Source organism: Hylobates moloch, unplaced genomic scaffold (assembly GCF_009828535.3).
Source record: "Hylobates moloch isolate HMO894 unplaced genomic scaffold, HMol_V3 SCAFFOLD_17, whole genome shotgun sequence".
NCBI classification, from domain to species: domain Eukaryota; kingdom Metazoa; phylum Chordata; class Mammalia; order Primates; family Hylobatidae; genus Hylobates; species Hylobates moloch.
In genome coordinates this window covers 32,143,160-32,158,397 of record NW_026652292.1, presented here as the reverse complement: position 1 = coordinate 32,158,397, position 15,238 = coordinate 32,143,160, and the positions used below count along the sequence as shown (strand labels likewise).

General features: G+C 38.1%; 1 protein-coding gene across 1 annotated transcript in view; it reads right to left on the bottom strand.

Annotated features, from left to right (window-relative positions):
* The window catches only part of SPEF2 (sperm flagellar 2), a 192,537-nt gene that overhangs the window by 123,676 nt on the left and 53,623 nt on the right, over positions 1–15,238 (bottom strand). The window contains exon 10 of the mRNA XM_032135721.2: positions 13,730–13,898. Within this exon, the coding sequence (XP_031991612.1) occupies positions 13,730–13,898 (169 nt within the window). The remainder of the gene's footprint in view (positions 1–13,729; positions 13,899–15,238) is intronic.

The following is a 15,238-nucleotide window of genomic DNA, read 5'->3' as shown; positions in this document are numbered from 1 at the left end:
CTAGTGATAAGGAATCAGAAATTTTTATCAGATCTCTACTTTACATATTTATTATCTATGTAGATATGATTAAATTATTTATGTAATAAAACATATATTATTTACTCTTTCAGGTATTGTTGTAAATAAACATCTGACTATTAGGCCCAGACTCTGATGCCCAGAGTGGGCAAAACCAGGTAAATATCACATGGTATAAACAATTGCTTTAACGAGATACTCTTTCTGCGTAGATGTACTAGTCCTTGATTCATGTAAACTGTCATGAACATGTAGGAAATAATTATTAAGATGTCTTGATTTTAATAATAATATTTTAATTGTACCTGCATAAATACTATCAGTATGCATTTTTGAGAAGGTGTTAAGTATAAGATTCAGGATCTATCAACACTTAGGAGGTCTGACTCTCCCTGTGAATTTTTGTCTGCCTACACACAGACATCATAAAATTACAACAGAGAGGAAATAGACTCTGCCCGTGGTCAAAAGTCACAACCTGTTCACTAGCACTGGTTTTTGCTTGTTTGTTTGTTTGTTTTGAGACGAAGTCTCACTCTGTCTCCCAGGCTGGAGTGCAGTAGTGCGATCTTTGCTCACTATATCCTCCATCTCCCCAGTTCAAGCAATTATCCTGCCTCACCCTCCCAAGTAGCAGGGATTACAGGCATCTGTTACCATGCCTAGCTAATTTTTATATTTTTAGTAGAGATGGGGTTTCACCGTGTTGGTCAGGCTGGTCTCAAACTCCTGAACTCAAATGATCCACCCACCTCAGCCTCCCAAAGTGCTAGGATTACTGGCGTGAGCCACAGCACCCAGCCCACTAGCACTGTTTTTATTAATTGACCTACACTGACCTTTCCAGAACTTGAATTCTGAATTCCTGGAACCATAGTATCCACCATTTTTATAGATCCCAACTTTACAGATCACATGGGCCTACCACTCCACTGTCTAGCCTGGATCCAAAGCACTCACATGCCTCTCTATATCCTGTTGTAGGAGCCTAATGGTGACCTGGAGTTCTGATTCTGGTTACTTCCAGTCTCTCATATCTTTTTAGTTTTTTGTGGCCTAATGTGTCAGTATTCTTGGTCTCCTTGTTATGAATCATGGCTAATAGAATCATGAGCATTTACAAACAGAATCTGCTTGGAAGCAAACATGCTTGAATGTGGGCTGAGTTGCACACTTCAAGGGCAAGCTTAAGCTCCCATGTGTCCACTGGATTCCCTTCTTGATTGTAACATTGCCCAAGTGATTGAATGATGCTGCTGATTACCCCTGTAAAAACCACATGCATCTCATTCTCATTCTTGCCACTTCTAAACATCCAAGTTGGGAATGGAGCTTCCTCCTTCACCCTTTCAAAATGTGGGGAGAGTTGGCTTACTTAGATCAGTTTGAATAAACAGAATCTGGGCCTTTGGAAATATTTGTCAGTGCATAAAATCTCAGAGCACCTAGCACAACATTCAAATAATAGAGTTACACCAATAATACTTAGTAGAGACATTCAAAGGTGGCTTTTTTAGAGGAGTGGTACTAGTCTGAAGGTACATATAATCCAGTGTTTGTCTTCATGGATCACTAGAACTTCCCAACATCTGCATGGCCTGACATGTCCCAAATGTTCCCAATTTGGTATGTTCTAAATATTTCAGAATTAAATTACTGATACATTTAGAAAGACAAGGCAAGTGCTTTTTCTTCTAAGAGACAGAAAGGACCATCTAAGGGGATACAACACTTACACTGTTTTTGATACCTGCTAGTTTCCTTGGGCTTCCTGAAATGCAATCTTTTTTTTGACCTATATTTGATAAGACCCAACAACAGACAGATTATCTTGCTGTAGTGGCCAAAGGACCTAGGGCAGAAGCTTCTAACAAACTGACTTTAAGACATTCCATATGTAGTGACTCCACGAAATGAGGCTATGACCCTTTTAGAGGGCAGCCAATGTACTGTAACTCTACCATGGCAAGACATTCAAGCTGCCTTGACCCATGGCTAGCTTTCCCTTGGCCTACCACTCTGCAGGTGTGCTTGGCTGGCTTTTCCCTTGGCACACCACATTCCCTTGGCACAGCACTCTGTAATACTTAAAATATAGTTAAGACTTGTACTAGCAGCCTCAGAAGTAGTTGTAGCCATTACCAATCCTCAAATTTCAGGGAAATTTGAATTTATGTTCATCATGATGGACCTTTCTTCAGTTATTCAAGATGTCCAGGAAGTCTTTTTCACCAGACGTGTCCGTTTTTATTGGTCTGAACCCCTGTAAAGCACTCCTAAAGCTCTCTGGCTTCTCTTGGAGCACAATTACCACTTGGACTACATCTTCTAAGATAGTGGCTTTCAAACATTTTTGACTAGGCCTCCCCATAAAACAAACAAAAAAATGCATTCTACATTGTGACCTAGCATTTCTGTACCGGTAGATATAAAATGCACAAAAAAATTTTATGAAATCCTTATCATCACTACTTGTGTTATGTTTTATTTCCTATTGTATTGCATTTTATTATATTTATTTTGTCCTTTTTTAAAATAAATACTGGTTGTGACCTAAATTAATTTCACAATCTGGTTTCAACCTCTTTTTGGACAACAAATAATAAAAGATATTTCACTGGACAAGATACCAGGAACTCTCAGTTCTAATCTCATGTCTATAATTACCATCCTGGGTTTATTTTTTAGATATCTTCAAATAGGGAGAGTAATTCTTAATTTTATACTAATAGTCACTCAACTCAGAGAGTTAGAGTCAAAGTATATTTTTAAAGTAATACAGTTCTCAGTATAATTTCTCATAATTGGTTATAACTAAAGACTAGCTCACTCATATGCTAGATCTTATTTGTATTATTAGATCTTAGTTTAACTATCAGTTACTTATTTTCTAGTACTTTGGAAAACTGTATTTTGTACAATTGCTGTTCTTAAATTTTTTTATAATGTGAATCTCTAAAATCTCTTATCAACAGGTACATTATTATTAATCAAAATGCAATAAAACTTTAGGCTTATTGGAAAATAGACAAATTAATAGTTAAATTGTATCCAAAGAAAAAGTATTAGTGAGTGAGAGGTTAGGTAATTTATTAACTCAAGCCCAAACACCGTGGGCAGAAAATGATGTCTTAACCAGGGACAAGCCGATTGCCCATTTATAGTATTTTAAGTTGTTGCACAGTCTACATGTTTCCATTGGAAGATTGTTAGAAATAACCAAGATTGATATCTTCAGAGGTTATTGAAAAAGTCTGGATGCTGGAAGTGACTCTTAGTAAAGACACCCAAACACACTTCCTAAGCTTAGTTTGGTCTACAGGCTTGAAATTTAATGAAGCCATGGAGAAAATACAAAAATAGAAGAGTGTAAACTCCACAGCTCATAGGGTTAGGTCTGTTTTGCATTAATACCTTTAAATCAACTGACGTCTACTCATACTTCACAAATCAACTGAATTTCATCCCTTCCAATGTGTCTCATAACCTCCTATTCATATCCACACAGCATCATTCTTTGGAATGGTTTTTTTCTCATCCCTACTAAACTGTGAACACTGGGAGGGAAGGATCTCTGTCTTATTTAACACCTAGAATAGTGCTGGTAGAAGTAGGCACTCAATAAATATCTATTTATTGAATCAATCAATCAATCAATCAATACTATAGGCTGAATATATGTGAACGGAATAAATGAGTGACTAAATTGAAATCCAAATTTAGTAATTTTAACTAAGTACAAAGATGACTTAGGCCCCCAAATAAGATAGGGATAACCCAAAATTAGGGACAAGATCAGAAAGTATAATCCTCATAGACAGAAGCTAGCAAAAATCCATATACCATGAGTGAAATTAGCTAATACAGGAAGCATCTCCCAAAGTAACAACCTATCATATGATTTAAAGTGTGCATCTCTGTTAAATTAAGGCATTTCTTTTTTGTTGTCAGCAAAAAGCATTTCATTTAAGATGTAATATATGAAAAACAGTTTATTAATTTGGGTCTTTCTAACAAACTATGCCAGAGACTTAACAGGGAGGAAAGAGATGTTGTAATGCCATTTTTAGGCATAAAAACAAATTAAAGTATTTCAATTTTCTGATGTTTTATCTCAGAGGAAAGATGGAGGACATGTCTTAATTTTTTTAAATAGAAATATCCCCAAATCACCTAAAACAAATGGGTAACATCACTTAGGGAAAAATAAATCCCTTGAGAACATTGACTATATTCACATTACCAAAAATCCTATGGTTGTAAATAGTTTTTCCAAGTGAATCCATGTTTGGAAAGAGATCTGTCACGCTTGAACGTGGGTAGCAATAGATTAGAGCTGGTCAGAAATTCAAATAAGTAGCCTGAAAGATGCCAGAACACTAGGCAGGAAATAAGTCAGGTTTAAAACAGTCAGGAGATGGCAGGTCCTAAAAATCCAAGCACCTGGGCTGAGTCCAGGGTCCTGGAGTGGGGAAGAGCAGCCCATGTCAACGTACAATCTGCTCTATGGCAGAAGCTGTTTGTGACCTGGTTAATTTCATATTCCTAACTGGGTATTTGCCTTGGATCTCCTAGACTAGTATGAGCCAGCTGTGTTCCACATGACTGGCAGATGAGAAAAACAAGCTGCAGATGTTCTAGCTCTGTTTGTGGCCTCTATTGCCCAGAGCCTCCTCACTTTGCTTCCAAGCCTTTAATGTGCGTTCTGTTCTGTTCCAGTTCTGCCTAGCTTCCAACCTGCCAGCTTTGTTTTCATTTTCTAGTCTGGTTCTCACCCAATCTCAGTTTTGATCATTGGCATGCTCAAAGGACTTGGCTTGATCCCACCTCTGTCTCTTCCTGTTTCTGGCCACATCAGGGAAATTATCTTGACTGTCTTGGTTCCAGTTCTAAGAATTAAACCCCTGGCACTGTATCTCCTGGCTGACCTTCTGGCTGGGTCTGTGCTGGTCTCCTACCAGAGGGAATAAAATACTACAGAAGTATACCTATTGCTAGGGTAGAATGAAAAGTCTAGTGGCTATATTCCAGTTACTGTGCCTGGGGAATATGGCACTCAGAATAAAGCCATACTCCATGGGAAAGTAGTAAGGTAACACTTTAACTTTTAGGGCCTCTGTTGTCATCTCTTCCAGGGCTTTCTGTCCTCCAACTACCCCCAAACCCTGACGAAATCTGGAAGAACTGCCTAAATTTTATTCAGATGTAAACATTTGTAATGACTTCACAGGTTTCTTAGAAGAGGCAGAAAGTGTGGTTATTTATCTTCCCTAAGGGGAGTTCAGCTGTGTAATCTGGCAGCCCCACAGGGTTTCTTGAACACTGTATGGGACCTGTTTGATAGCCAGGTGACAGTGGAAAAGATTAATACTGCCTTAGACAAAAAGGCAAAGAGAAGAGAGGATGATTAGCTGAAGCACAGCTGAATTCTGTCTTCTCATCCAGGAGCTGTCATGGAATGGGCTCTGTGTTGGGGCCCAGTTTCAAGAAGGCCTCAGAACAACTTTGGAAGATGAATTGACCCTGTTGCGTGAGCCTGGAAGCCTTGTTAAGTCACTTGACCTACAGTCAGGTCAGTGTATGGTTAGCTACCCGGACACATCTTTCTACCAGACACTCTGGCCTTCAGATTCCAGAGGAGCCAGTGGGCAGGGGTGTCTATCTTTCACTGACATTGGCAGGGTGGGTACACCTCTAGAGAGAAGGTCATATCTCTTGCCAGGAAATGCAGAGTCTGAGCAATCGAGGGAAAGGAAGAGGTTAGCTCAACTTCATCTGCCATGTGGACCCCCATGCTGAGCTGAAGAGTGTTCCGGCTAGAAGCAGACTGTGAGTGGCCAATGCCTTGCCTATGGATCCATATCATGGTTAATTCTGGATCATCAGGAAATCTAATGAATTTGACCTGACTCAATAATGCTTTTCACTCAGTAATCTGATCACTTCTGTTCCAGGAGTAGCCTTCCTCATTCTGCCCTAATCTAATGGTACGAAAACAGGCATGTTTAATTTTAGCCTATTGCAAAAGAAGACCCAGGGCAGTAGACTGCATCTACCTTATGCTTGTTTTTGGAGGGAAGTTTACACTGGCCATGGTTAGTTACTCAGTGTGTGACCATGGTCACTGTCAAGGCCTGTAGGCCCACGCTGGAGAGAGCCTGGCACCTCATGATGCAATCCAGTCACTCCAGCTTGTCACATATTCAGAAGTTCAGAAAGCTCAGCAGTGACAGGTCTATTTTTTAGAAATGCTGAGCTACAAATTACTAATATATCAGGCAGCCAGAATCACTGGGCTGACTGCAGGTCTGATTACCATGGGTAACTGACACTAAGCCATTCTGGGAGATCCTCTCTCTTAAAAAGTTACATTTCAGTGCTGCTGAAATTCAGTGACCAATTAGATGCAAACAATGGGTAGGCGCTTCTGATTAGCACTCTGATTTCCAGCTGTGCTCGAAGTAACTCACTCAGATCAGTGGAAAAGTAGTTCAGTCACCCCAAAATGATAGGTTCCTCCTCCTTGTTCCATTCTCTATCCCTGGAAAGCCACCATGGCCCTTCCAAGGCATTGAATGTGGCACACTGAGAATTACAGCAGCCCAGCGCTTTTCAAAGCACAACTGCCTGGGTCAAACAAACAAACAAAAAAGACTCTAAGGTCACTGCATTGCTCCCCAAGTGCCCTTGAGACTGAATCAACCTGGACTTCTTATCAGATTTCTCCCTGTTCTGGGGCCACCAAACAATTCTGATGGTGGTGGCTATCCTTATCAAAACAGTAAATGTCATTCCCCAACTGCTTAAACTATGCGTTATTCATCAGTGAGGTGGTAGCCTACCTCAGGATCACTTTTATAGTAATTTCTATGGTCTTACTATTTAAAGGAACGTTTCCAGAAGCATCTACATCTGAATTCACCTGTCTACTGCTATTACCTAACCAGGGATACTAAGAAAGACATTTTTGGTTGGAATTTCTCTGGTGTCACAAAATACATAGGCATTATGACTTGTTCTGCCTATCTTGTAACTGCAAAATTCACACAGTATTTTTCCACATGGAATACCCTCTTCTGTAATGACTTACTACCACCCTCTTTATTTCACCGCTAAGATTGATACCTCAAAGAGGTATAAGCCATGCCCAAAAAGCTTAGCAGTGACACTGATCAATGTGTCAAAGACTACTATAGGCTCACTGTACCAAATAATATGGCTGACAAGTCCTGACACTGGACAGGAGTGGTGGCATGGGGGGTCTTTTAGGTGAGAGAGTTTATGTTTCTCAGTCCTACACATCTGAGCCAAATTAAAATTTAAACACTTTCTTGGATCCATTCAAGTTTTCAAGATCACAAACCCCATTGTGTTCTTCCTATATTTATCTGTTAAGACATAGCTTTAGCTGCATAAATGTCTTCTTTTGAGAAGTGTCTGTTCATGTCCTTCGCCCACTTTTTGATGGGGGAGGGACAGAATTAGGAGATATACCTAATGCTAAATGACGAGTTAATGGGTGCAGCAAAACAACATGGCACATGGATACATACGTAACAAACCTGCACATTGTGCACATGTACCCTAAAACCTAAAGTATAATAATAAAAAAAAAGACATAGCTTTAAAATACTTTATTTTCTTTTGAGACAGAGCCTCGCTCTGTGGCCCAGGCTGGAGTGCAGTGGCACGATCTTGGCTTGCAACCTCCGACTCCTGGGTTCAAGGGACTCTTGTGCCTTAGCCTCCCAAGTAGCTGGAATTACAGGTGCCTGCCAAAATGCCCAGCTAATTTTTGTATTTGTAGGAGAGACGGGGTTGCACCATGTTGGCCAGGCTGGTCTCGAACTCCTGACCTCAAGTGATCTGCCTGCCTTAGCTTCCCAAAGTGCTGGGATTACAGGTGTAAGCCCCCACATCCAGCCTATAGTTTTAAAATAGAAAACTTTGTAGTCAACTCTAAAATCCTAGCTGGTAATTCTGAGCAATTTATTGAACAGAAAGTGGGCTTGATGCATAGAAGCTGGCTCCTGTAGTTGCCAAAGTAGGTAGAGAACAAACCCAAAACTCAGTGGTAGAAAGCCCAGAAAAGCCCTGACCACCTTCCATTTCCCTGTTCCCACAGAGGAGGGAACTTGGAAGAGGGCTGGCTTCTCTCTATGTGATCAAGAACAAATCAAAACAATCACTCTGATCTTATTCATGTCAGTCATCCAGGACTCCTCTCTTTGGCTTTGTCCTTCTCACATCCCATTCCACTTCTATCTGGCTGCCAACTTTTTGGAAACCATTTCTCAATTCTGGTCTAACGTCTTGAACTTGATACATTAATTCAACTATTTCTACCATGGTTTTCAAATGAACTTACCTTGTCTCCAGTGTTAATAATTTAAGCCAAATACCCTTCACATGACCCAAGTTCATCTTCTACTCCTGCTATTCCATAGACACAAGTCCCAGATCCCTATCAAGCCCTCTGAAATCCTTGGCCTACAACAATTAGAAAATAGCCTTGTTTCTTGGCAACCAAGGACCTAGGGCAAATAGAGCCCTCTTTGAAAACTAATACATTGATGTTCTGCTCTGTAAGTTAGAATCAGTGTGCTTGATTACTACAAATAAGAATCCTGGCTAACACGGTGAAAGCCCGTCTCTACTAAAAATACAAAAAATTAGCCAGGTGTGGTGGCGGGCGCCTGTAGGCCTGTAGTCCCAGCTACTGGGAGGGCTGAGGCAGGATGGCGTGAACCCGGGAGGCGGAGCTTGCAGCGAGCTGAGATTGCGCCACTGCACTTCAGTCTGGGCGACAGAGCAAGAGCGACAGCGAGACTCCGTCTCAAAAAAAAAAAAAAAAAAAAGAATCCTACCCAACCAAAATACAATGAGGCTTAGTCTACAAAAGCCAGTTAGATAGCCTTACCATTAGTGAAGGAATTTAGGGAGTTAGAGGTAAAACTGTAAACAAATGGAGAAAAGAACCTGCAGGTATGAAATGGCACATTCTTAAAAACTAAACTAGAATGATATGAGAATATTCCTTTCAACATCAATCTTCCTTCCCAGCTCCTTTCTATTTTGGAGGCTGATCATGATTCTTACTGCCTATCTTGAGAAATGTTTGTATTTTAGGAAGTGCTGATGTCTTAATTCAAAGGAATGATATTGTGAGGCATTGAGTGCAATGACAGGCAGAATTTTTACAATAGAATAGCCTTACAGAATATCTCAGCCTTCATCATATAAGCAAGTGCTTACTCTGTCCACTTAGAGGTCAGCTGTATTCCTCCATATCTGAAAATAAAAGATGAAACCATCATATTTTTCAGGGCCCTCCAGTACTACACAATGCAATTATATACATTTATATTAAAATGAGTAATTAGAATTAATGCTCAGGTTCATCAATAGAAGCATCTTCATAGTGAAAAGACAAGAAAATTAAGACTTCTTGGCAAGAAACAGAAGAGGCCATAAAACAAGCAACTTCATGTGAAATTAAAAGTTCCTATACTTAATTAGTAAGTTTCCATATTGTGACATTTTGTAAGTATCCTGAATAAATGCATATATTATGGGCTGAATGTTTGTGTCTCCCCCCAAATTCATATGTTGAAGCCCTAACCTCCAATGTGATGGTACTTGGAGGTTAGGCCTTTGGAATGTAATCAGGTTTAGATGAGGTCATGGGGCGGGGCTCCCATGATGAGATTAGTTTTCGTAAACCACCATTCTCAGCAAACTATCGCAAGGACAAAAAACCAAACACCGCACGTTCTCACTCATAGGTAGGAATTGAACAATGAGAACACATGGACACAGGAAGGGGAACATCACACACCAGGGCCTTTTGTGGCGTGGGGGGAGTGGGGGAGGGACAGCATTAGGAGATATACATAATGTTAAATGACGAGTTAATGGGTGCAGCACACCAACATGGCACATGTATACATATGTAACTAACCTGCACGTTGTGCACATGTACCCTAAAACTTAAAGTATAAAAAAAAAAAGAATTTGGAAACACCGAAAAATAAAAAAGAAGAAAAGAGAAGAGCTCACTCTGTGTCTCTCTGCCCTGTGAGAACACAGCAGGAAGGCAGTCTTCTATGAGCCAGGAAGAAAGCTCTCACTGGGGAGCCAAACTGGCTAACACCTTAATCTTGGGCTTCTCAGTCTCCAGAACTATGAAAAATAAATTTCTGTTGTTTAAGCCACCCAGTCTATAGTGTATTATTATAGCAGCCTGAGCTGATCAATGCAATGTATATGTTTTAAATGTAAAAAAGTGATCGATTCACATGCCCTTAACATTCATCTACTAGAATCTATCACTGTGCTTGGGTCAATTATCCACGGATGTCTTTGGGCCAAACAATTCAGATGAGACAGGAAAACAGAGAACTCCATGGCCCATTTAGTCCCATATTTCTATTCTTTGGTGGAAAAAGACCTGGTGGTAATAAAGGTCATTGTAAAAAAACTGGGGGATAGGTATCCATACATGTGCTGTAGTGACAGGCGTACACATGTTAAATCATAACATATACAACCACATCTTAAAGTCTGATTGACGGAAAATCATAAGCCAAAAATAATGTTAATAAAAATGTTATAACACACACTGTAGGGTTAACCCAATAACCACAACAAACTCACCTGATCATGAACTTAAACAGTAATTTGCCATTAAAGGCAAAAAATAGCAGCAATTAAAAATCATGAACAACTTAAGACAACATGGATGATGTGCTGGAAATGAAATATCCTTCCTCCAAATTATAGAAATTCCAAGTATAACTTGGTTGTGGGCATGCACAGTAGAGCTCTGAAAATGGTTAAGTGTTTTGTGGCAGGGACTTCTTAGAAAAATCCAAATCTTCAGGAAACCATAGCCATGAGCTAATTTTAGTTTATGAACACTAAATTTTAGTAACTCTTAAACTCATTCAACTAGTAATTGCTAGAAAGCAGCTTATATAAAAGTGAAATGCTATGAATTGCAACTCATTTGCTAGTAAGACCCACAGAAAGGATTTGCATTAAGGGGAATTTGTGGTTCACCAGCAGGAGTCCACTGCATGATTGAGAACCACTAGCTGCTGTGTGGGGCTGTGCTGCCAGCTGCACTAGAGGAACCAGGCCTCCTGGCTTAGCCTGCTACCCATGGTCCATTGGGCTTTAAGGGCCCTTCCTCACTCTCTACTAAATAACTCAATGTTGTTATGCTGTGGGAGTTGCCTAGGAACCCCAGAGAGGTCTGGCTGCCCCATGATGCTGTTCTTGCCTCCTTCCTGGGAGAGAGAAATGTTATTTCTAGCCACTGGGCTAGAGCTCCCTCACATTCAGTCATTCTCACATAAATAGAGTGTGATGATTTAGGAAATAACGTTAAGAAATGAGTCAAATTTTTGGCAGCTACATATGACATGTACATAAGCAAATATCTGTTTTAATTGCAATTTCTAGGTACAATATTTAAAAATTTTAAGCATAATAGCTTATTCTAACAGAACACGGGCTTTTGAAAGCACAAACTCAAAACTGGGAACTGTCGGTTCTTTAAAGGTAGAGGGCATGGACATCAATTAAGTATGCTAAGAATATAAACTTTTTGAAGATTAATTTCTGAATAATACATTTGCTTGAACATAATGTTCATTATATGTTATTGAACATTATATATAATGAACATTATTATGTTCAAGCAAATGTATTAATTTCTGAGTAATATATTTGCATTAAAACTCCTGAACAAATTTAATAATGACAAATGTGGACAACTGTTTCTTTTAGATAAGCCAGGATGCATTGTTCCGCTGCCTCTTGTGATAGACTATTTAAGCCAGATAATATATTTTACAAGTTGAAACATTTATTTTTTACTTGTACGTAGGAACATTTAGGAGAAGTTCTTGAAGAGACCAAAGATTTAAAAATAAAGAACGATAGTATAATAGTTTACAGTATATCCTAAAACCTGTATATGGCATATTTTCCATTATGGTGTCGAAGGGAGCTTGTGAAAACATATTATAAATCCTAAGGTAATTTTCATTTCTAGAAAAACAGCAAAGTCAATACACAAAGCAAAGTACATTGCTAGACGCTCACAAACTCCTAACAAAAGTTTATAATTTCCTGCAAAAGAAATGCATCATCTGCTTCAGGATGTGGGTAAGACAAGCATGTTCCTGTGGTAACCATTTCTCATACAAGGAAAATAGCTAGAGAGACAAAAATCTTTGCTAAGCTGCAGCCTACTAGGTCTCCTGATTTGTAAGAGCAACAAGAATAGAGATTGAGTTGTTTAAGAAGTAATTTAGAAATAAACATTCGATGAACCAGTAAAGTCTGTCAAATAAAATGACTTTTAATTTATAATGGAAAGAAATACCTTAACACAGGTTGATACTGTCAAAGCATTTTATTACATGGCATTATACTTTACGTGGATGTAATAGGTCTGGTATATTTTACGACCATACAAAACAAACATCCACATATATTTTTTAAGGTTCTAGTCAATCCTTAATAATAATTCTCTTAGTGCTACAAATACAGATTCATTTAATTAAAATATAGTATACATTTAATTTCTCATAATCTCATATTTTTCCTTATCTTTTAACCACAAGGTTATCTTCTTGTAATACTTACTTATTAGCATTATTTTGCACTTTTCTTTGTTCATTGTAATTCATTCATTTTATTCACTCTTTGTCCCACAAACCTTTGTTGAGTATTTACTATCAGTGAATAATTAGGTCAAATCATCTTTTCATAGATTTTTTTCATGTTGCACTTACTGACCTTCCGGGACTCATTTTGTAATTTTTCTAATAAAAAGCCTCACTCCTCATTCCATTGCTGTTGATCCACTCAAAACTTCTATCCAAAAGCTATGATTGTTACACCTTTACTTCTAAGGGTGAGATGGAGTGGGATTGGGAGAGTGGGATGGGGAGAGTAGGATGGTGAAGAAAGAAATGGGTATGTATTATATGCATCCAACATAAAGTGCACTCAGCTAAGTGTTTAACTCATGTTATTCTAAACGAAGTAGGTATAGTAGTATTCCCTTTCCATAAATTGAAAAATGGAAATCTATTAGCCCTTAATGAACTGGTCACCTAAGGTTGCACAGTTAGTAGTTGGCAATTTCAGTAATGTAGCTCTAGTCTGTCTAATCTCAAAGGCTTTACAACAGTTCTTCTAAAAATCACAGTTGGCACCCCATACTTTTTATTTCAATCTTTGAATAAAAGATTGTTTGAATCTATGCTATTCATAAAACCCAGACCTCCTCCTCTTTCATTTTGCCTGTAAAAAATCTATTATTTAGATCGATTACAAAAGAAATACTTTTTAACAATGGTTTTTGAAGCAAAAGTACACAGCCCATACAAAGAAAAATGCTAATAAATAAATTAAAGCATTTTTAAAATTCTGAAATCTGTCTACCTAGACAATTACCATGCTTGATGTTTTTTCAGACCACTCCCCTAAGATTACTAGGAACAATAGATAATAGCTTATGTATAGTTTAAGCATCTAAAAAGTAGTACAACTATACAAATTAAAACAAGGGAAAATGCAAACAAAACGTCTATTTTTATTAGTAGAAATGAAATAAGGAATATCACAAAATTAATGTTAAAGAAAAAGGATTTATTATGTAGCATTCTAATTATTTCATATCAGTAGGTACCTTATATTCTTCATAATCATTGGTATCTAGCAAGTCCCTTTTCTCCAGTTCTGTAAGTTGTTCTCTTGAGGGATTAGCAGGTAGTGTCTTAACAGAGGCTTGTTCATATATGGGTTTTGCATTAAAAAATAGCTCCTTCCAATCATGCATCAACTTATATGGAATCAGACTATTGCACAAAAAAAAAGGTAGAGATGAATCAATGGTTAGTCAAATATAGATTTTAAACATTGGTATTTTTATTATATTTATGTAATTAGCTCACTTTCATCAGACAGAAATAATTACTGAAAAATGATCTTAAAGGTTACCATATGTGCAATGACAATATGACTAATATATATGAGATTTTTCTGTTACAAATTATTTACAAAATGTAAACCTACTGTTCTCTTAAAGCGGCCTTGAAAAGCACTCTTTGTTCGTTTTGCACAGGAGGACACTGATACTAGAGCATTTAAATAATTTCCTAAGGTTGCATAGTAAGCTGATATCAGAGCTGAGAATTAAGGAACCTAAATGTTCTGACCGTACTCACTATTTTTAGATATATTGTTCTGCTATGAAACAGTCAATAAAAAAGTTTAAAGAACCAGTGGCATAAAGTAACAATCATTCTTCAAACCCACTAAGTTCCAGACATTTTACTAGCCATTAGAAATATAATATCAAGTGGAATACCTGGCCTTAAATAGCAGACTCTGGGAAAGAAGGGCAAAAAATAATTGCATATATAAATGAAAGTTTTGAATAAGAATTATACAATGGGAAAGTATAACAGTATGACTCAACTTAACTTGTTGGTTCCAGGAAGGTCTCCTTAAAGAAATGACTGCTAAGCTGAGGCCTGAGGAATGCTTAGGAGGCAACAAGGACAGAGTGATGGGAAAATTGTTTCAAGACAAGATGTGTGAAATGTCCTGACATGATCATAAACAGTTAGACTAGAACTTGAAATTACAACTTAAAAAGTAGTATTTCATTCTGATTCATGCTACAACATGAATGGACCTTGAAGACATTATGCTAAGTGAAATAAGCCAGACAGAAAAAGGACAAATACTATATTATTCCACTTATATAAGGCACCTAGAAGAGACAAATTCAGAGACATCAAGTAGGATAGAGATTATCAGTGGCTGGGGATTGAAGGGGATGAGGAGTTATTATTTAATGGCTACAGACCTGACAACTTTTCCTGTTTAAAAGGTTGTGTGTTCAGGGGTCTTGAACTCCTGACAAACCTCATATTCAGGTACTTCTCCTTTTTGCTTTCTCCACCACTTATTAGGGGTTTAAAAAGCCCCAAAATTACCTGTTTCCTCCTAATAACCTTTTAATATTCTCTTTCAATATGACTTACTATGACATTTGTAGACATTCTATGGCTTCATGATTGCAACCCACTAAAGTAGCCCATGTATCTAGAAAAAAACTATAGAAGAAAAAAACCTTAGCTATCTGACCTTTACCATAAAATTCTTTTCACATTTAAGGATATGAGGATAG